Source organism: Micrasema longulum, unplaced genomic scaffold, assembly GCF_059751315.1.
Source record: "Micrasema longulum isolate JH-2025_06_02 unplaced genomic scaffold, ASM5975131v1 h1tg001597l, whole genome shotgun sequence".
Taxonomy (NCBI): Eukaryota; Metazoa; Arthropoda; class Insecta; order Trichoptera; family Brachycentridae; genus Micrasema; species Micrasema longulum.
The window spans coordinates 93,463-115,432 of NW_028278779.1; the positions used below are offsets into that span (position 1 = coordinate 93,463).

The window sequence follows — 21,970 nt, forward strand, 5'->3', positions numbered from 1 at the left end:
GTTATGAAAATATGTTTTATTTTATTATTATTATAATGAGATAAATATTCAAATATTTGTAGTTGATGATATGATTCTACAAAAAAGGAAGCAACAATCAATGCAAATGAAATTGAATGCTTTCGAAGAAAAGGTGTGAGAATTTAATTTAGTACCGACGAAAAGGTGAGTTAATATTTATTATAAAAAAAACATTATTTATATCACGAGATTATCATTTATTTTGTTAACGAATTTAAACTATATTTATTAAATACATTTATAATTTATTTGGAATATACGAGTATATGGGATTTGTATTAATTAAACAAGTAAGATTGTTCTTAGAATTTTGACACGGAACCTAACCTTAGGTCTTCCATAATATTTGTGTTTATTTTACGCCGATGCGGTTTCTCTCGGAACGGAACCCCGGCGTAAACGACCTGTATTTGTATATAACCACATACCGAATTTTCTATGTCTACCAGTTTCGTCAGGACACTAATTAAACCCTTTACCCCCTTGCCTTTTTAAAAATGTTTCTCAAACAATAGAAAATATTTTTACAATCAAATCAGTGCATGTTTGTCCTAATCAGTGCATGTGCTCATTAAAATGCATCTCGTGTTGGTTTTATATTTTTGGGCAACAACTATGGTGGAGGTGTATAGTGGGTTTTGCATGTTGGTTAATTTGGTGTCCTGACGAAGAGCCGGGGACGTCTCGAAACCGGTAGACATAGAAAAGTCGGTAAGTGGTAACAAACAAATATTTTATGACATTTAGTAATTACATTTATTCTCTCTTTTAAAAAAAAAATTCACTCTTAAAAAAAATCGAAAATCACTTTGATGAGAACGTAACTTTTTTTGTGCAACTGGTTATAATCAAAGATGTTTGATTTGTATTGTATTTAAAAAAAATATTTTAAGCGCTTTTTACACTTAAAGGACCATTGTTTTAAAGTATCTGCCATCAAAACACGGCTGACCCAGTTTTGAAACAGTTCCTCACTCAAGTACCGGATCGAACTTCACATATGACTACATGTTAATTTAATTATAACATCCAACTAAGGCCCATTTCAGAAGTGTCGTCCCGATCCACCCGCCACGGTAACATTAGGGTGGGTGGATATTCATTAACTATTGTTTTTTTTTTAAATATTTTATTTCGTAAAAACCAAATGCCGCCTATCTAATGCCTGCATAACACTTATTCTCCTCTACGGATGCGAATCGTGGAATCTCACTAGGGCCCAAAACAGTGAAATACTGAGTTTTGAGAATATGTGTCTCAGAAGAACCTGTGGTGTGCGGTGGTTTGAATTTGTGAGGAATGAAGTAATAAGAAAACCTTCACAGCAACCTCGGTGACAACTCCTAAGCGGAGGCGATACGGTTGGCTGGGCCATATACTGCTGATGACTATGGCAGCCGTTGGAAATGCTTTTTTTTCATCTTTTGAAATCAGTTTTTGTATGTTTTTTTAAAAATTTTATTTAAATTTTGTAATTGTTCATTTTATTAAAAAAAAAAACAATTAAGAAATAAATTCCTCAACAGTGGTTGCAAGGAAGGTCTTGAGTAAAAACAATATTGTATATTTCTACTAGCGGACCCGTCAGACGTAGTCCTGCCCGAACGTTTGCTTGCCTGCTATTAGCTTGTAAAAAGACTTTTCATTGGTAAGTAGGTACCTAGGTACTTTACTTGTTTGAGATTAAATTCCAAAACTAAAAATTGTTAATATTCAAATATTGAATTTAAGTAGGTACTTAGGTACCTGTTTATGGTTGAATTCCAAAACATAAAATTAATAGTTTTTAAAATATGGAATATTTTTGAGAACGTCAAACTCAGGTCTTCTCACCAACAGAGGGGTGTACTTATGTAGGAATACGATTTTTAAAAATGTATTGAATTTAATATTATTTTTGTGTTACTAAAAATCCAGTAACAAAAATAAATGGGTAGACATTATAAGGAATTTAAGGAAAGAATCTGATTGAGATCCACAAAAAACAAATGCTGTTTGTAAACATTCAAAAGCAAACTTTTTTAATACACTAAAAAACAATATCATTATTTTTTTTTGTAAATGCATTCTCCTCGAACGCAACTCTGGTAGATCGATGAATAACACATTTATGCTTCTTACCTCTCTTTTATTTGTAAGATTGAAGATTTTAATATCTACGAACACGCACAGCACAAAGATCTATATTTCTCAGAAAACCGCACGTAAATCGGTTAAGCCATTGAGATGGAGTGCAGTGACATCACACGTACAGAGGAATTATATATATAAAGATAATCAATAAAAAATTCAAATAAATCAATCTAATTATGCAGACTTCCCATAATCCAGAGAAATCTATTACCTACCAAAAACATGAAGTAGAAAAATATTTTTTTATATTGGTAATAAACAATAATAATTTAACATTAATAAGATTATAAAAATCACAGTACACTAAGAAAAAAACGTTGTAATAGAGTAAGGTTCAAACTTCGGACCTCTGATCGGTCAGTCCGGCGCAATAGCCACGGGACTACAATCCGGTTACATTAGAGTTACGAGTGTCGTGATGAAAATACGACACGTCTTCAAGCCGGGGGACATAGAACAAGTCGGTAAGGGGTTATATCCAAATACTTACTATCATTAATTTTAATATATTATTGCAAAGTTTATGTTGTAAATAAAAATTAAAAAATATTAATAATCCACAGCACACTAAGAAAAAAATTTAAACAAAACTTGATTTAACTATTACTTCTCTTACCATGCTGAAAGTATGCAGTACCATGGAATAAACTCTCTTAAAAATCGAAGAATAATGTACACCAGTTATTTTTATACAAATTGATAAATAATTAAATTGATTTTCCTAACCTACTTGAAAGACTTCCATTTCGTGTGCCATCTATACCGACGAGACAAAATATTCTAATTTACACAGAAAACGCGTCAACAAACTATTTGAAACAATCTACTATACCTAGAATATGCGACCAATATAACAATAGATTTAGTGTGGCTGATATTTTTTATGACAATGTATGTATGTAAATTTAGGTCGAAAGTCATAGAAATTTTGAGAGAAGCAGATATTGAACTTAATTATCATATACATATTTTTTCATTGATTTTCTTTTACATTTGTTATACTCGTATTTAACATAGTTCAAATTATTGTACTATGGATAAACAATTTTTTTAGTGTGTGCATGAGTGTCCTACACTAATATACAAATAAATTGTCAATATTTGTGTACATACTGTTTTCTTACCCAATAAAACAAAAAATAAAAAAACAATGTTTTAAATATGTCCAAATGTTTGCAGACAGGCTGGATTTCCTCCCATGGGAGTTATTTAGATCTGAATATGTTGCAACAGAGAGGGAAAACATATCTGTGAAGGGATATGGAAATCAAAGCATTTACAGGTCTAATGATATTCAATGGCTGGTATAAGTGGCCACTTTACGCACTCTGTACAATCATTCTGCCCATGTTTTAACATCCACATTTCCTCAAATCCTAGGGAGGAAATCCAGCCTGTCTGCAATCGGACCTATTCAAAGCATTGTTGAGTTAATGAACTGGTATAAGATGTGTAAAAAATAGGGAATTGGTTTTTAGCGTTGCCTAGTAGGTGAATTGATTCAAACGCTTAAACCAGCCAACGATAGGTCATAACCCCTGTTAATGCCTAGACTTTCATATTTCACTCTCAAAACTGTTTCCTCTCTCTGTTGCAACAAATTTAGATTCAAACATGTTTGTTTTACAATGGTTCGCAAAAAGGTAACCTCAGTGCCACGTTCCATGTTGGAACATTTTCTGTTTGAAAGAACACACTTTGAATAAATGATAAGCGCGAAGGGGTCGAGAGACCCACGCAAAAAGGGGAAGGGTATTCCTAGGCCTCTCTACTCGGCAATTACGTGACGACTTCCCACTTCCCACCCACGCGCCAAGCTTCAAGCCAAAACTGGGTCATTCCGGCGCGTTACCCGATTCTTGCCGCGACGAAATGTTTTTACAAGGACTTTTTATTCTGAAAGATAGTTTTTTTTCAAGAAAGTTTTTTTCAGTTCTTCTAAGGGTTCTTAATCATTAAAGGAATATGTTAATGAGGAAGTTCAGTGGTTTTTTTCAATTTTTTTATTTGTTAATAGACTGTTAAACTAATTCAAATTTTTTTTTTTTAATTTTTACAGATCGTATTATCGGCGCTACGATTTTTTAAAGTTTTGTATTTCTGAAACAACTCCGCGTGTGACGTCAGAGGTTCATTTCCGCTTATTCTCATTCAGTTCTTCCTATTGGTCCAGAAGCGACAAGCAGACCGGAAATCTTCCATAGATCTCAGATCATAGGTTGATTCACATGAACCAGTGACGTCATTTAAAGTAGTGCGTTTTTATCAAAATATTTTTTATTATTTTTTCTGTACATTTTCAAGAAACTTTGCGATACAATTTAATGCACTAATTTTTATTCCGCGTAAGAAAACATTTTTTGTATCCAATTTCCCGTTGGGCTGAAGTTCCTCATTGTGATCTTATAATGGGATTTATATCTTGTGTATGTGATTTCTAAGGAATCACTTTTGTTCGAATTCCTAAAAAGAATTTCATTATAACTTAACTATACAATGCCCAATATAGACTGCATACCGATAATCGGTGTATAAAAGTCATTTCAAACATGTTTATCACTCGGCGACTAGTTTGATATATTGCAACGAGTACTTACTAGCCATAACAAATACAAGAGTTACTAGATACTCCACCCTGATGCTGCAAAAAAAAAATTAATAATACAACCTTCGGTCAAAGAGGATTGGCCTACTACTCGGTAAAAGTGTACAATCTACGTCCATTATCCATAAAAACAATTAGTAAGTACTCACAATATAAAATTGCAATTAAGAAATGGACAGTGGAGGTGGGTTGCGTACGGATCGATGAGTGGATCAAGCCAAATAGATAAAATGTGTGTACTGTTTATGAAATTTGGTCTATTGGTCTATATAAATTGGTTGTGTTTTTTATGATTATTTTAGTTTTTATTGTTTACTATGTTAATGATAATTAGGTTAATTAGATTAATAACATACCTTTTTTTATTATTATTATTATGTTAAATTTGTTAAATAACTGATTTAAGGCATGTTTCACATTTTGTAAAATGTGTCCCTTGGCACGGGACATCTCCCCAGTGAGGGAACATTATGCTGTATTAAAAAAATAATACAAACAATGTAAAGGTATAAATAAATAAATAAATTATAATGTATTAACATATTACAACAGTGATGAAGAACATTTAAGAGAAGGTAATATAGAAGTCTAAGCAACTACAGGGCTCATGATCTGTCATTGGCTGGTTTAAGGGTCCACTTTGCACACTGTGTAACATTCACCATTCTGACCATATTTGAACATCTATATTCCTTCAATCCTTTCATTTGTTAATGTTTGTGAAGTTAAAGAGCTGAAACCTTTATTTATGCGGGTGAGATTCTTCTAATTTGATTATATCACCTACATACGAGGCAACGCCTGAAAATTTTTTTTTTTCAATTTCTTTACTTCTTTATGGACCAGGTGGATTTATCAATAAAGATGTTCAAATATGGGCAGAATGGTGAATGTTACACAGTGTGCAAAGTGGCCACTTAAACCAGCCAAGACTGGTCATAAGCCCTGTAGATGCCTAGACTACTATATTAGCTTCTTTAAAATATTATTTATTTCTGCTGTAATATGTTTATATTAACAGCTCCCCAGGGAGTTGAATCCAGTCCTTGTCTACAAAAATTTGAACAAACTCAAAATATTGCAAATAATAAATGTTTTAAAAACCACTAAACTTCCCCATTAGTGATAAGACATTAATCACAGTTTTTGTAGCATTTAACGCGTAATCAACGATAAATTAAACAATTTTTTTTCTTTTAAAGCTGCAAGCAATTTTGGCTCTTATTGCCTTGAGAAAAATTGACCCAAATTGGAACGACAAAGTATCGAATTGGCGACGATTATTAAAGGCGAGCGTCCTTAGACATATAAACTAGGTTACCATTTCCCAGTTCTTGGGCGCCATCCAAAACAAGGAAACTCTTTAGCAATAGTATATATATTTTTTATTTGCAACATACTAAGGAAAGTTTGACTTCAATCAGCCATTGGCTCACGCGATATTTGCTAAAATAACTGGGGATTGTAACAGCAGGCCATAAACGATCCGTTATCGGTTATGGGTAGTAAAGAACGGGACCTTTTAAGTAAAATACTTTGAAAGATTTTAGGAGAACGTTACAAAAACTTAGCGTTTTCTTAACTTAAAAAAAATAAATAAAACGAAAGGAAATGATCTTAAAACTTGTGTTTTTCGTAACAAATGAAGTTAGATACAAAACATGAGACCATTATTAATGTTATTTTGCTCACTGCACTGCCAAAAAACGTGTTTTGCTTCGATTGTGTGTGTCTTGTTTTGATTACATTTAAAAGCACGCACTATTTATATATGTGTTTATATTTTTTTCCTATATTTAAAATGTATCCAATGGCTATTCTTGAATGTTTATTATTTTATACGTATTATATCTGTACTGATTATTAATTAAAACTATTTTCTGGGCACCCTTTGACAAATTATTATTGAATACACTTATTTGTTAATAAATTTGTATACACCACTTAATTTTTTTTTTTTTAAATAACAAATAAGTGAAAAATGTCATACCACAAAGTGAAAAATGTTTTTGATAACAATAATATATTATTGAATAGTTTATTAGGACAACATATATTTTAATACTTTGTTTTTTTTTATAATGTATTGATATTGTAATAAAAAGTATATTTTATTGAATAAAATTTTTTTTTTTTTTTTGAAAAATACCAAATATCATGTATATTGACTTAATTTCGTGTTAAAATGATCCTCAAAATGTGTGGTAAATCTATCTATGATAGGTGCGTGCACAAATGTCGAGATGCGTGCATTTTGCAAATCTGAGACAAGCATTAACAAAATAAATAAATAAATGGGTGCCGCTTTGATTTGGACGAGCAGAGCGAATGGACAGCGCAAGAAAAGCAAAAAAGTTTTTTTTTTTTAAAACTTTTTTAAACTTCCTTTTAATCCAATACAAAATACATTTGCATAGTTTACAAAAATGTTTATACACTAGGTACATTCAATACAATTTTATTTTTACATATGGATGTAGCCACTCCACTGGCCCACAGACACGTCCCGGAGTGTCAGGGTATTATTTATTTTATACATAATTGTACATTCTTTCACATCAATTGTGTGTAGAAATTCAAAAGACATAAAAACTAAAACATACCTACATCAATAAAACGAAAAAGAATTTACAAGAAACTGAAATTATATTCTGATATATGAAGCATGTTCCTCAGCTTCCTGTCTAGTCTGTTTAGCAATCCATTTATGGACTCGAGCTTTGAAAATATTGTTTTTCATTTTGTTCACCGATAAGTCCTTACTTAAAAAGTTGTATAGCTTAGGGGCCAGAAAAGTATAATGCCTTTTGTCCGTAATTTATTTTTTTCTTTTGAAGCAGAAGTATTGTTTTTTGTCTCTAGGATGTGAATGTTGATAGATAATGAAAAATGAGGAAGATCAAGAAAAACGTAGCCTAGTGGAAAGTGGAAGCATTTTTTTTTTTAAAAAAAAAAAGAAATATTTGCGTTCTTATGATTTACCCAAATATTTAATTTTGAGGGCCATTTTCAACGAGTTGTAAATAACTCACTATTAGAAAATGGAATCAAGTTGGGGTACAGTGGGATTCGAACCACAGACCTTTGGTCCGTGAGTCCGAGACACTAGCCACAGGACCACAACCCGATCAAACAAAGCATGTTAAACATTATTTATTTATTTTTTATTTTTGCCCCACAACAGGCCAGGAGGCCCATTACAGTGGTGAATTACTTAACAGAACACCCAGGCTTGAGAAAACTCACATTTTAATGTTTGTGTTCTCACCAGGAATCGAACCCGGGACCTTGGTATTACGACCAACATAGGTGAAATGGAGAGTATTTTTCTTTGTGTTCCTATTGACTACCTTAGACAAAGACAGCTTAAGCTGTTTTATCTTCCTGCTTGCAGAACCAACCTGCCGATGGAAATGCCAGTAGGAAGAGCAATGTCTTTACTCAACCGTATCTCTTCGGATATTGACATCTTTCATATTAGTGAAAAAAAGTTCAGAGAGGATAGCATAATTTCTCTATAATTGCTGGGTATTTTTATTTTACCATTTTGGTATATTTAAATTTTAGTATTAAATTTTTCGTGTTATGTATGAATTGAAATATTTTGTACATAAACGTTTATAAAATAAATCAATTGAAATAATTGAAAATTATGGAAGGAGCATCATGGCTCAGGAATTAACGGAGACATGGGTTTGGTGCAGCAGCGCTGATAAGACCTGCCCAGGATCACGACTAATTCAGAATGATGGTCGTCAACCTCCGGTAAGAGCGGCAAAAGAAGAAGAGTAACTGTTGGAAAATTTACCTTTTGTTTGCCTGTCCGGTAGAATGTAATTAATTAATATCCAACCGGACAGCCCCGTTCTGAAATTTGGCAACACTGTTTAATCCATTTACGTTTATTGTTTATGAACAAAGGAATTCGCGTAATCTCATGTTTTCGGTATTTACATTTCAACCATTGAGAGGTCCACATTACGTCAAATGTATGTAAATATCTACATTTTAGCGTAAATACAAAGTGGGCATACCTTTGTAGATTCCGAACGTACGGTTTTTTAGTCCGTTTTTTGCGTTTTTCAATTCCAATTTTTATTACTGTGGGAGATTTAATTTGAAATCGAATTTAATTCTCATGTTTCTCTATTTACATTTAAATTAAAGATTAAAGATGATTTCCATCCACAATCCCTATTTCTTCTCGAACTCAAATAGTATCTATGCGGCTCAACTGTGGAATCCACTTAATATCAAAGATGCCCACAATATCTTTTTTTTTCAGGAACACAACAGCCCAACATTACAGTGTTGAATTACAGCAGAAAACACCCAGGCTTGAGAAAAATCGAACCCGAACCTTTCGTGTGTGAGTCAAGAATCTTGACCACTCCACCACAGGGCCGCTTCTTTAATCCATCTTCCTTTCGTCTTTCCCTTTTATTTCTTTTCCCTATTGAGTACTAGAATTAATTTGAGGTAATTTGTTTACAAATATTTTTATTTCCATAAATTTTATATTTGAACTCCTAACTTTGTGGTTATTCATTATAATAAAATAAATAAACACCACCTTGTTTTTAACCACTTATTTTTTAATTGTTTTACCAACCGGTTTCAAAGCTATACAAACCTTGTTATCAAGGTATACTTAACTATAGTTAGATATATTATTTCCCTGTATCTTCAAATGTTCAATGCATCTACTGACACCTATATAGAATGCTTGAAAATAATCTATCACAAGATGGGCTATCTCTTCGATCTAGCAACGAGAGAACCGTTTCTATACCCATTCACCGCTAAAAAAAAATGCCTACTCTTTCACAGCTGCTCGATTGTGGAATAATCTACCAACGAATGTCCCTTCTTTATTCACATTTAAATTACGTTAAAATGTCACTATCCGAATGTTGGATTTGTTCTTTTCTTTTCCTTCTTTTCTCCCACTTTAACCCCCTCTTCTCATCATAGCATAGTGTAGATATTTACTTTATTTCTGTTTCCAAAAAAATACACTTTTTTTGTTTTATTTATTAAATTGACCGCATAAGCTAATAATTACAAAAGTTATACAAATAGAAATAACTTTAAGGAACATAGTAAAAAAACATAAAACTATGTAGCAATGACAATCAAGGGCTATAAAATAATGGGGTCTAATATATTGATAAACACGATCAACAGATTAAATTCAACAATTAAAGTAAATCCATGTCAATTCGTCTTCATCCTTACACTGTATTAATGGCGAAGAGATATCCGAAAATCCGGAAGATCTATCCCAAAGAATTCCAAGTAGTGTAACGAATTGACTTATCTACACATTCTGGACGTGGACATAAAAACAAAAGTGGCTCTTAGAAGATTTGATAAATAGAAGATTTTGACTTCTGGTGACATGGTTGGGAACATGAAAAAAAATTGATTGCAACAGAGATGGGACATCACTTATAGCATTAAGTATTTTGAAAATGCATAAAGGGTCCATCTCCGTTGTACGTTTTTTCCAATGAAGACAGATTGAGAGATTGTTGAATTCCAAATTAAGTATAATAACCCCTTTGAAATCTAGTTTAAAGTTAAAATATTCTTACGTATTTACACACAGGTTGAGGTAAAAAGGAAGAAATTCCTTTAAAGCATTACATATGTAAACTGCAAGACCATGCTGAAATTTTTTGATTAGGGAAGCAGTCATTTGGTACTAAGTACTTGTACATACATAGGTAAAATTTGTGCTTACTAGTAACACAGAAATTCAAATTCAGTGCTTTGAAATAAACCATAAATCAATTTTGCCATTATTTCAGCGTAAAAGAGTTATATGTCATAGTTTAATATTATAATGCCATCGTGTCAATCGATTTAAGTGCTAAATTTGTTATAAAACCGTCACAATACATAGAAAATAAACCTGGATATGCTTGTTAGGATTGGTTCCAAAGATATTAATGATCTCTAGTTACACATGCGCGGACTTGTAAAATTCTGTACTGACAGCCCGCCCTTAAGGAACTAAGCACTTGCGTAGTTCCATAATCCAGAATCAGACAAAGCGCGGTGTACTTTATACCAGTTCGCGCATAATTGCGTGGTCGAAAGGTTGTGTGTGGGGTTGTCGCAGTTTTTAGAAAGTTATTGATGAATGATCATAAAACCGTTTTAGATTGCTTCGATTAAAACAACAAACCAATAATAAATTATTTCTTGTAGTTATTTAAAGGATTAGTTAACTTATAGCTGCTTTTATTAAATAAAAAGAAAATAGATACTGATTGTTTCGAGGTCAAATTTTTAGGGAAGCATTGGTTTCATCCAATATATGAACGGACCGCGCATGGTAAACTGTTTATGTTTATGAAGTATTTTTTTTTTTTTTTGTTTTCTTACAATAAACATAATAATAAAACAGAGTAAAAAAATAAAGCATAATTATATATAAACAAAATACATATTTATAGAAAAATAGTAAACAAAAAATCCCACAAAGGCATGGCCTGTTTGTGGGTATACAAGAAAATGTCAATGAATTTTTGCTCCTATAATAAACAATGGACAGTTATAATATTTTTGTATAACATAACAAAGAAAAAATAAAATATTCTGTAAAAGATAATATGTTTTTTTTTAATAGTAATTAAAAAAGGAAATTTAAATAAATAATTTAACTAAAATTACGATTTTTTAGAGCCCATCAAAGCTGATCTTCAAAATGTAAAGAAATTTTTTGTTATCACTCAATATAATTATTTATAATTGTTCTTCATCAGCCGGTGTATGTAAGTGCATCTTTGAATAATTGTATTAAGTAAATATTTGGATATCAAAGCAAAACACTTCGAACTTAAGTATTTGATTCCAATCTTGAGCTAATAACCCGTAAGATTAAGATACGGCAGAGCTTTATTCCCCTACAAAGAATGTATTGTGATTTGCAACCAGCGAACCGGAAACATCCTAAGAAGTTCCGGATTCTTGATAAAACGGGAACACGACAAATTGCTCATTATGAAGAGAGCGAAAATTCTCACGAACGGCTTAATTCGCAATAAAAATTCATTTAATTTGGAAAAAATACATTCGTAGAATGGCGACGCTAGCCTCCACAACACGTGAGATGATAATATTCGGAGTATTGAACATATGCAAAACTATTTTCTCAGACAATTAAATTTCTAAAATAATGTTCCGTTTTCAAGTACGGCTGAGTCCGCTAATTTTTCATAAAATTCAAAATTCAAAATCTGGCAACTCGGCATTTCAAGTTTAATATGAGCTTTCTGCATAAAATTGTTGAAAATATTTCATAAAGAGTCCCTGTCCTCAGAACTCGTCAATCTGTACTCTTCGACATTCCACGCTAACGGACTAGTAGGAAAAAAAACTAAGAAAAAGCTACTTACACTAATGATCTGCCGTTGACTCATTTTATGTTCATAATATACCGACTTTTTTATATCTTTTGTATGCTGACATACAGATGTATATGTGTGTATATATTTTTTTTATAAGTCCATGTTTCCAACAGTTTTTCATTTTATTTTTGTATAACTGAACTCATTATCATGTCATATTTTATATTGTAAAAGGCACTTTTGCCGTATAATTAACAAATAAATAAAATAATAATAAATAGTAAAAATTAATAACTTCATATTTGTTAGTTGTGAAACTTTAGTTATAAATATAAATGTTTTGGAAACAAAGAGGGACGGCACTATACCATGTCTTCTTCCTTTTATATGGTTTGTAAATTTATTGTATTACTTTTTTTTATTGTGTTTAATTTTTTCCCTCTCCTTCAGTATTCATAATAAATATGTGAAACCTGTTATTGGTCTTATTTCATTAAATTGTTTGCTTACATATGTTTGATTTTTATAATAAATAAATATATAATTAAGTCAATAACGTTATGAATACGTCCAAATGTATTTAAAAACATTTTAAGGAAGGCAATATGGAAATCTATGCGTTTACAGGGCTTATAACCTGTCATTGGCTGGTTTAAGTGGCCACTTATAAACATATTTATTTTTTTTATAAAAAGAGAACAATTCTAATTCTTATTTTTTCCTAAAATATTTAAATTTTCAGACCATTTCCTAAAAGTCGTAAATAACTTGTGCTAGAAAAATGGAAATCGAGTTTTGGGAGAGTCGGATTTGAACCTCAAAATTTTGGCCCGTGAGTCAACAACACCACAACCCGGTTCTAAATTTGTTTAATTTAATTATTAATTTAAAATTAACACTCCGATAGGCGCGCCCGAAAAGTCACGTAAACAGTCGCACTGGATTTGTCAGATCTGTACACCGAAATTTTATTGTTTTCCTAACTTAAACTGGGTAAACAACAATTATAACAAAATGCTACTTTTCCATACTTTTACTAGACATATTTGAACATTTAAGATTGTAAAAAAAGATTTCATTGGTTATACTTTATACCTAAAGAAAACATGTCAAATCAATCCGAATACTGGACACATGAATAGATCTGTCAGATCCAGTACGACCATCGGAATGTTAAATGCACATTGGTTCATTCGATTTTTGTTATTTATTGATAAATATGATGAAACTCCATAGTAATTATATTAAAATAAATTAATGAAAAATACTAATATATTATCAAGCATTCTAAAGATGCCTGTTAGGGGGTGACAGTGCTTATTGGTCAAATAAATAAGTGTAAGTGTTTTAAATTTACAACTAATATTTTTGCCTCCTCTTCACAGTAGTAGCTGATCAAATATGAAATAATCTTCCCACTTATGTCAGAGACACCCGCCCCTTCTTTATTTACATTCAAATCACGTAATAAATGTCAGTTGGTGAATATTTAATTTTTTCTTTTTCCTTCCCTCTTTCCTTCGATTATAACCCCCTTCTTTCTTCAAAGTTTAGTGTAGATATTTAGTCAATTTTTATTTCTTAAAAATTCTATATGTTTATCTATATTTTGATTTATAATAAAAGTATTATAATATCCCAACAATATGTTCATTTACCACTGATTTTCTCAAATTGGACGGTTAGGGTTGGTAGTAAAAAATTGCCTTAAGGCAATAAGCCCGCCCCTATGCATATGTATGTAAATTGTTTATGTATGTGAAGTGTTTAAATAAATATTCAAATATAATTTATTATGTTACTGTAATTCGATATTTATAAGCATGTAAGTAAACTGAAACCGCTTTTGAAAATTGTGAAATTGAAGGGGCGTAGGAAAAAGTAAAAATATACTATTGGTTGAGAAACAAGCACCTGTTGCTATCGATTAGTCGAAATTTGAATACAGAAGAAATTTAATTTTCGAACAAAAAGAAATATACTTCGTTCTTTTGTCGTAGAATTAAATTGTTCTATTGTGCGCTTATTGTGTGATACTTAGAAAACAAAAGTATGTTTAAATATAATTGTGTACTTGCTAAAAAAGTTATTCTTTTCTGACCTGAATTAATCCCTGTAAATATGAAAGCATTTTTTATCGTTTATGTATTCAAATTGTTTTTTAAAATTTCGTATTTTTAATGTTAAATTTATATTTTTACATTTGAGACATTATTTCACAATTATTTTAATACACACTGGGAATAAAAACGATGAATAAATAAAAAAAATATATTTAAAGCACTTTGTAGTTATTTATTATAATAAAATAATAAAACTACTTCGTTTTTAACCATTATTTTTTTTAACGCATCGATCTCAAATTACTATCCTTTCAAGACAAAAAGACTTGATTTATTAGCTCCGCGTGTAGTATTTAGTAAATATGGACAAATTAAAATAAGAAATAATTAATTAGTTTGTTGAGAAAGAAGATTGTATAGCTTTAAAACCGGTAGGTGAAAAAAAAAATAGTGGTTTAAAACAAAGTTATTTTATTTTATTTATTTTATGCTAAATAAATAGTCAAAGTTTGTTGAAACACGTGTTATTATATCTTTGTATGTTTGTTCTTCCGATCAAATTACGGTAATGCTCCAATTAACCGGATTAATAAGTGCCAGACGTTATCCAGATTTGAGAAAATTTGAAAATCAATTGACTACTAAATTAAGGTAATTTTAAAAAAATGCAAAATTTACTATAAGATCATTTTTACTTTCTCTTATATTGACGACGGAATTCTTTTCCGTTTAGAAGACATTTTAGTTAGACCTTTACATCACAGAACTATAATTATAACATCTCCTTTATTATTATTTCCTGATGACGATCCGGATATTTGGTAATCTGAATTGACTGGACTTTGGATAAACAGATTTCTACCGTAGTTTAATTTTAGTAAAATAAATTTAAAACTCGCCTGAAGTAAGATGGATGAATTTGCTTTAAAACAAGCCAGCTAGAAGCTAGCTGTCAAACGTGTAATGCTGACTATCAACATAAGCAGAAATAAATAGAGTTGTACTTACAGAAACCAAAAATTAAATAATAAGCTTGCCGCTTTTAAATTTTGGTGAGCAATAGAATAAATAAAACAAAATATTCGTGTTTATTTTAATAAACATCCAGCCTTCAAAGAATAACGACTTTTAACTTGTTTTGATTTTTCATTATTGTTTTTTTTTATTCGTATACAGAGAGAAAACTCAAGATAGTGAAAGAACATTCTAATATCATAGGTAGATAATAACTTAAAGGAAAGTACATTATATTGTCCTGCGCTTAAATTATTTTCTACTTATGAGATAAGAATGTACTTTTCTCATCTTGAGTTTTGTCTCTGCACATGGTCTGCTGGAAAAACATGCAATATCTATACATACAATAAATAACGAATAATACAAAATATTAAATAAATAATCATTTGAATAAAAAATGCAGCATAAAGAAAAAAAATAACAATCAGCAAAAGACTTACCTCTTTATAAAACTGTTTCTAAAAAAGCAGAAAAATATTTACTAAATAATTAATTACAAAACGAATTAAAAGTAATAGGCCTGCATAAAAATAAACACATAAATAATACTAAAAATATTCCCAAATAATTTAATATGTTGTTATTTAAAGGGAACTTTGTTATTTTCGTGGCAATAAGGATATTTTAACCTTCTGTGTCATACATTTAAAAGCAAAAATTTTGAACGTAATGTTTTATAACAATTTAATTTCAAATTAACCAGTCTGATGATGTCAGTTACGACAAAACCTGGGCAAAAAAGTGGTATTAAAATAAATAGGTATTTTGCTTTACATCATGAAAGGAGCCTTGTCCTCGGGGGACCACTGCATGTTAAAAAGCTCGCCGCCTACCTAATTGCCCGGTACTTTACGGATCTGGGCTTGGAGGGGGAGATTTAGAAAAATGAGATCCCTCGCCATCCACACAGTAGCCAGGCTCTTTATAGACCTGGGCTTGGAAGGCGAGAACTATTCACAGGTTCCAGTGACGTCAGGAGCTTAAATAGCACTGACCCCAACATTTAAGAATGAATAGTGTGTTATTATTACATAAAAATGAAGTTCCACCAAGAAACGACAATATAAAATTCAATCTCTTAAAATTTATTGTTTCAAACTTTAGTTTTTAACTCGCCCGTTCCTGTGATGTAAACGGCGTTGCAAACTGCACTCAATTAATGAATATTTTGGCAACTGCCATGAATTGACTTTAAATTGACTTCAATTTATTGTCTTATATTTCACTTAAAGATTCTTCTCATCGTTTCTTTGAATCCCTTAAAATAAATATGTGTATATTTATGTTTTTCCTTTTATTAAAAAAATATTATTACTATTTTATTTTATTTTTACATCTGAGCATGTTTTTCTTTCTTTATTTCAATTCTTATTTTTTAATTACTCTTACAAATTTTCTTCATTTTTAATATTATTTCCATTTGTAAATACTCACTACAAAATACAAACTTTAAAATATTTTTTTTTCACTTAAATTTTAATTTTTAAACAACTTTCATTTATGATTTTCTTTTTCCTTCTTTTTTTTATACTTTCATAATTAACCTTACATATAATTGCTTTATAATATGGAAACTTCACTGGTCCATTAGAATTAAGTCTAATTGTGTAAAATATTAAACTTTGTAACCGTACTGTATGTTTCCCAAATAAAAAGAAAATTAAAAAAAAAAAAAAAAAATTTAAACGATTTTTTTTATGATCTTCAAGGAATTCATAATACATAAGATAAATAATTTATCTATTATTAAAGTAAATTCGGTAATTTTAAATGAAATATTTGGTCCAGCAGGATCTCAGAAAATGACAATGATCGAGTACACCGAGGCAAATAAATGTAACATTCATTCGAGAGAAAGATGTGTAATATAAATAGATCACACCTCCGTCTTTCCTTCCCTTTTTACCCCCTCTACCCTTCGTGTCAGTAAGATACACAAATAATAAGATGAAAAGAGGCAGTCAGGCTATCATTTCCTAGCCTTAGGTTATCTCACAGTGACTCGAGGAAGTTTTTTCACACAGTTTGTTAGAGGTTAAACGTATTGCGTATTGAGATAATAGAACTACATTTCTACGAAATCTGATCATTTCATCTTATAAACGTTTAAGTTTTGCTAATTATGTATGGACACAGGGGTGATCGCTTATTGCCAGATCTTTTAGAGAAACGAACAAATTTCCTTCAAAAACATATCAAAATATTTGGTAAGAATATATTAATGTAAGTCGCAACTACTTAAATTTTAGCACAGCTTTCTACCATCTACTAAAGTAGTTAAACTATGCCATCTATACTACGCTAAGCAAACTAATTATTTGCTTGTATAGCTGTAACTTACTTTCTGCCTTGAATTTTACTCGGTCTGAAAAACACAAAAACAAGTTAGTTATAAAGAAAAAGAACAATATTTATATTTTCACTTAAAAAGTCATGTCAACAACGATAAATAAATAGTATTTTTATGTATGAAAAATATATAAAATACCTCTTGTTAATTAAACCTTGTTTATTATTTTATAAAAAAAGACATGTTTTGTAAATACTTTTTTAAATAAGTGATGTTATGATAATAATTTCGTTATAATAAATTGAAAACCAAAAAATATCTTAATTCAAATAATTTACAAACTACGAAAAACGTTTTTTTATTATTTTTTTAATATGATATGAATAGGTACACGTTCTATTTTAATTTGTTGCAACAAATAGGAAATACATTTTTCAGAAGGGAATATGGAAGTCTAGACAGGGCTTATGACATGTCATTGGCTGGTTTAAGTGGCCACTTTACACACTGTGTAATATTCACCACTCTGCCTGTATTTGAACATCAACATTTCCTCAACTCTTTTATCTGTTGACTTTTATAATGACAAAGCACAAACAAATATTTACAAAATATTTGTTCGCGCTTTTCCTTACTGAATTTGGTAAGTAAAGGATTAAATATAATCAATTCGAAATGAAAAATAAAATTGCTTGCTTGTATAAGGGAATCCAAAGAAAGACATATAGTCTTTAAAACGGATTCAGGTATGTGGTGGATGCTTTCAATGTTGACTTTTATAAAATAAAAGAGCTGAAATCTTAATCATGTGGATGAGATGACAGGTCATAAGTTCTGTAAATGTCTAGACTCCCATATTCCCTTCTCAAAAATGTTTTCCCTCCCTATTGCAACAAATTAAAATATGAACAACTCCCTCGGGAGAAAATCCAGCCAGTCTGTAAGCATTCGGACATACTCAAAACATTGTTGAGGTACACATTGGTTTATCAATATCTAACAACATAATCAGTATGCATTAAATTAATATTTGAAGTTTGAATTAATGTTTTAATAATGTAACTAAAAAATATGATGCTGAATGAACATGATACAGATGAAAGAATTAAAGGAATATAGATGTTCAAATATGGGCAGAATGGTGAATGTTATACATTGTGTAAAGTGGTCACTTAAACCAGCCATTGACAGGTCATGAGCCCTGTAGATGCCTGGACTTCTATAATACCTTCTCTTAAATGTTTTTCATCTCTGTTGTTATATGTTAAGAACTTAATAATGTAATAAAAACAATATTAACTTAACTTAATTATGTGTAATATTTCAATTAAAAAATTAAAAAATAATTTGTAAAAACAAAATTATTACAAAGCATAGACAAAGAAACAGTCATGTTCAGAAACCGGTAGGCAGATTAAATTTATTAATTGATTTTACTCAAAGTAAATGGGTAATTATATTACAAATAATACTTAAGTTTATAATATATATCGTTAAAAAATCGTATACGTGAGTGTTCTCCTAAGAAAAAAAAACAAACAAACATTTTGCTTTAGGAAATATTGCAAAATGGTTTAAAGTGAATAACTTAATAACAAAATACATTTATAATATTTACGGGTTAATTAATGATGAAGCTGTTTATTCTGCGGATAAAATAATATCGAATATGATGAGTAAAAATGTACACAAACTGTTAAAAACACGAGAACTAAACAATTGGACTCTCCTGACTTGCTAAAAATGATTCAATTCCGAATACCTGTTAGGACTACTAGACATAATGTCCCATTTCACATAGAGATTGCTGCCACTAATTATGCTATGAATTCGCCTGTTTCAAGATTGCACAGTCTAGGGAACCAGATCAATTGTATTGCCATTTTTCACATTAGCCAAACGAAGTTTAAACTTACCTTTAAAGAAATAGCTTAGGATTTTGACTGATGTTTAAGTACATTTATAAAAAGAGAAAAATAAATGTTTAAATAAAATACACGTCAAATATATTTATAAACGTACGATTTTTTTATTTTTTTTAATTTTTAATATTTAATTTTTTTAAAAGGTTTATTATTTTATTTCTTGTTATATTTTCAATTTTTAAAACGGTTGAGAACCCCTCAGCTCTTATCAGTAGACAGTTAGTATTATTCCTGGGGCATTCAATATACATTGCAACATTACCAACAAATCAATGATTTATGATTTTTGCTATTTCGAATATACCGCGATATCTTTATTTTAATTATTTTTCTACCTAAGTATGTTAAGTATTAAAATCCCAAAGTTATTATACAGAACATTTATAAAACAACTGTGTAATATGTATAAATATATTGTTATTATATTATTTCATAATTTTATAAGAGAACACTGTATGTTAATTGTATTCATGTTTATAAAAGGCATTTGTGCCGTGAATTCACTTACAATATTAATAATAATAATAATAATAAAAATATCACGTTTTATAGTTCCAGTAATATTTAGAGTTTTTTAAGCGCTGATAAAATAAAAGAAATGCTGGCGGTACTCGGAAGCAAGGTTATTTCCGTAGGGGAGAAAGTGAGCTTCCTGTTGGATCATTGCATTTGGGCTGCAAGCTGCCACCAACCCCCGATATCCGGTTTGTGAATTGTGAAAACGGCTCCACCAGTAAATTAATATCCTGGTCATTTGAAAAGTACGAAGTTACCTTACAAAGCAAACTAAAAATATTTTTACAATACTTCCGAATACGTTTAAAAACTTATTTCAATTAACTTTGAAATTTCATGTTTATTAGTGTTTAATTAATTTATGCTTCTACTACTACCAACGGAGGGGGAGGATGGACCGCCACACCCGTCTATCCAGACAAACAATTTTAGTATCATCCACATTCATTTTTATAATCCTCATGGATTTTATCCTAAGGAAGTCAATTCCACTAGATTCTCCATCTCTTTTCCCCGAAAAATATGCGACTTTAGAGTACGCCGAGGATGTCGTTATAATTGACGATTCAGTCAGGGGTCTTCAGGCCAGTGTAACTAGTCTTAATAAGTACTCCGCATGCATGGGTTTAAAAACAAAAATATCGCGTTTTATAGTTCCAGTAATACTTAGAGTTTTTTTAAGCGTCATAAAAGAGTTGACTCAAAAGGTTTTTTCTAATCAATGTGAACACGGATATGAAACAAGAAATCAACATGAAGTAAGACTACCATTTTGTAAGGAAACAGGGCTATGTATAGCGTGTGAGCTCGCCAATATATGACAGCAAAATTTTTATTGTCTTTGAATTTCCTAGAGTTTTAACCATCGAAAAAAAAGAAGATTGCAAATAAAATCAACAGACAACGGAAATTTGATGTGTATTATTTTAATAGATTGTTTATAACACAAAAATACATAGAGAAATATGCATTTTTATTTTTTGTAATAATAACAGTCTAGTAAATTCGAATAAATAAAAATACGCTTTATATTAACAATATTAATTAAAATGCAAAAATAACATTGAATACTTGAAAAATAAATATTACTGAGTGTTACAAACATAATTTAAAAAACGGATAGCGATTAAAAGTAAAAACTATCTTTAGTTTAATTCTTATAGCGATAAATACATAAACATTATAAAACAGGAGTTATACAAATACAAAAATAATATTGTAACTAGGTGGCTACCTACACGGTTAAATTTCGAAACACCACGCAATTTCTTATCTCGGCTGCGCTATGTAAAATGAAAAAAAAAATTTAAATTAATAATTTCATCACGTCATGAAGTCGCCCCTGGGTAGCGCCTGCTAACGTCAATCAACAAAAACATCCTCGTTTTAATTACAATATTTCGGCTACGCCATAAATCTCTTTTTTTAAATAATTTCTCACGTCACAAAGTCGCCCCTGGGTAGCGCCTGCTAACGTCAATCAACAAAAATATCCTCGTTTTAATTACAATATTTCGGCTACGCCATGAATCTCTTTTTTTAAATAATTTCTCACGTCACAAAGTCGCCCCTGGGTAGCGCCTGCTAACGTCAATCAACAAAAACATCCTCGTTTTTATAACAGTATTTCGGCTACGCCATGAATTTCTTATAAAAAATGTCAAAACGTCACAAAGCCACTCTCTGAGTGTCGCTACTGACATCATTTACAAAAACATAATTATTTGTGCTTTTTTCAGGTACGCAACATTTTTTTTAAATGCACCTACCTAACCGATAAAATACTATTAGTAATTAAACCAAGGTGGGCTTTAAAGTTCCGTATGGCCAAATAATATTATTTATTATTAGAATATTATTGACATGTAGTTCAAGCATTGCTGCATTCACGTTGCTTTACTTCTGAGAGCTCAACTGCTATGTTTTTCTATGGTTATGTTAATGTCATCTGTCATGTATTGGCGAGCTCACAGGCTATACTTACGCCAGGAAACAAATACACAGACTCGTTGATGCACCGATCTGTACAGTTATATAATAAG

At 30.5% G+C, this 21,970-nt stretch overlaps 1 protein-coding gene across 1 annotated transcript in view; it reads right to left on the reverse strand.

The window, feature by feature from the left end:
* LOC148274725 (uncharacterized) overlaps positions 1-21,970 on the reverse strand; it is a gene marked incomplete at its 3' end in the record, with an annotated part of 122,701 nt that overhangs the window by 67,401 nt on the left and 33,330 nt on the right. The window contains exon 3 of the mRNA XM_088236714.1: positions 17,539-17,562. Coding sequence (XP_088092840.1) covers positions 17,539-17,562 — 24 coding nt within the window. The remainder of the gene's footprint in view (positions 1-17,538; positions 17,563-21,970) is intronic.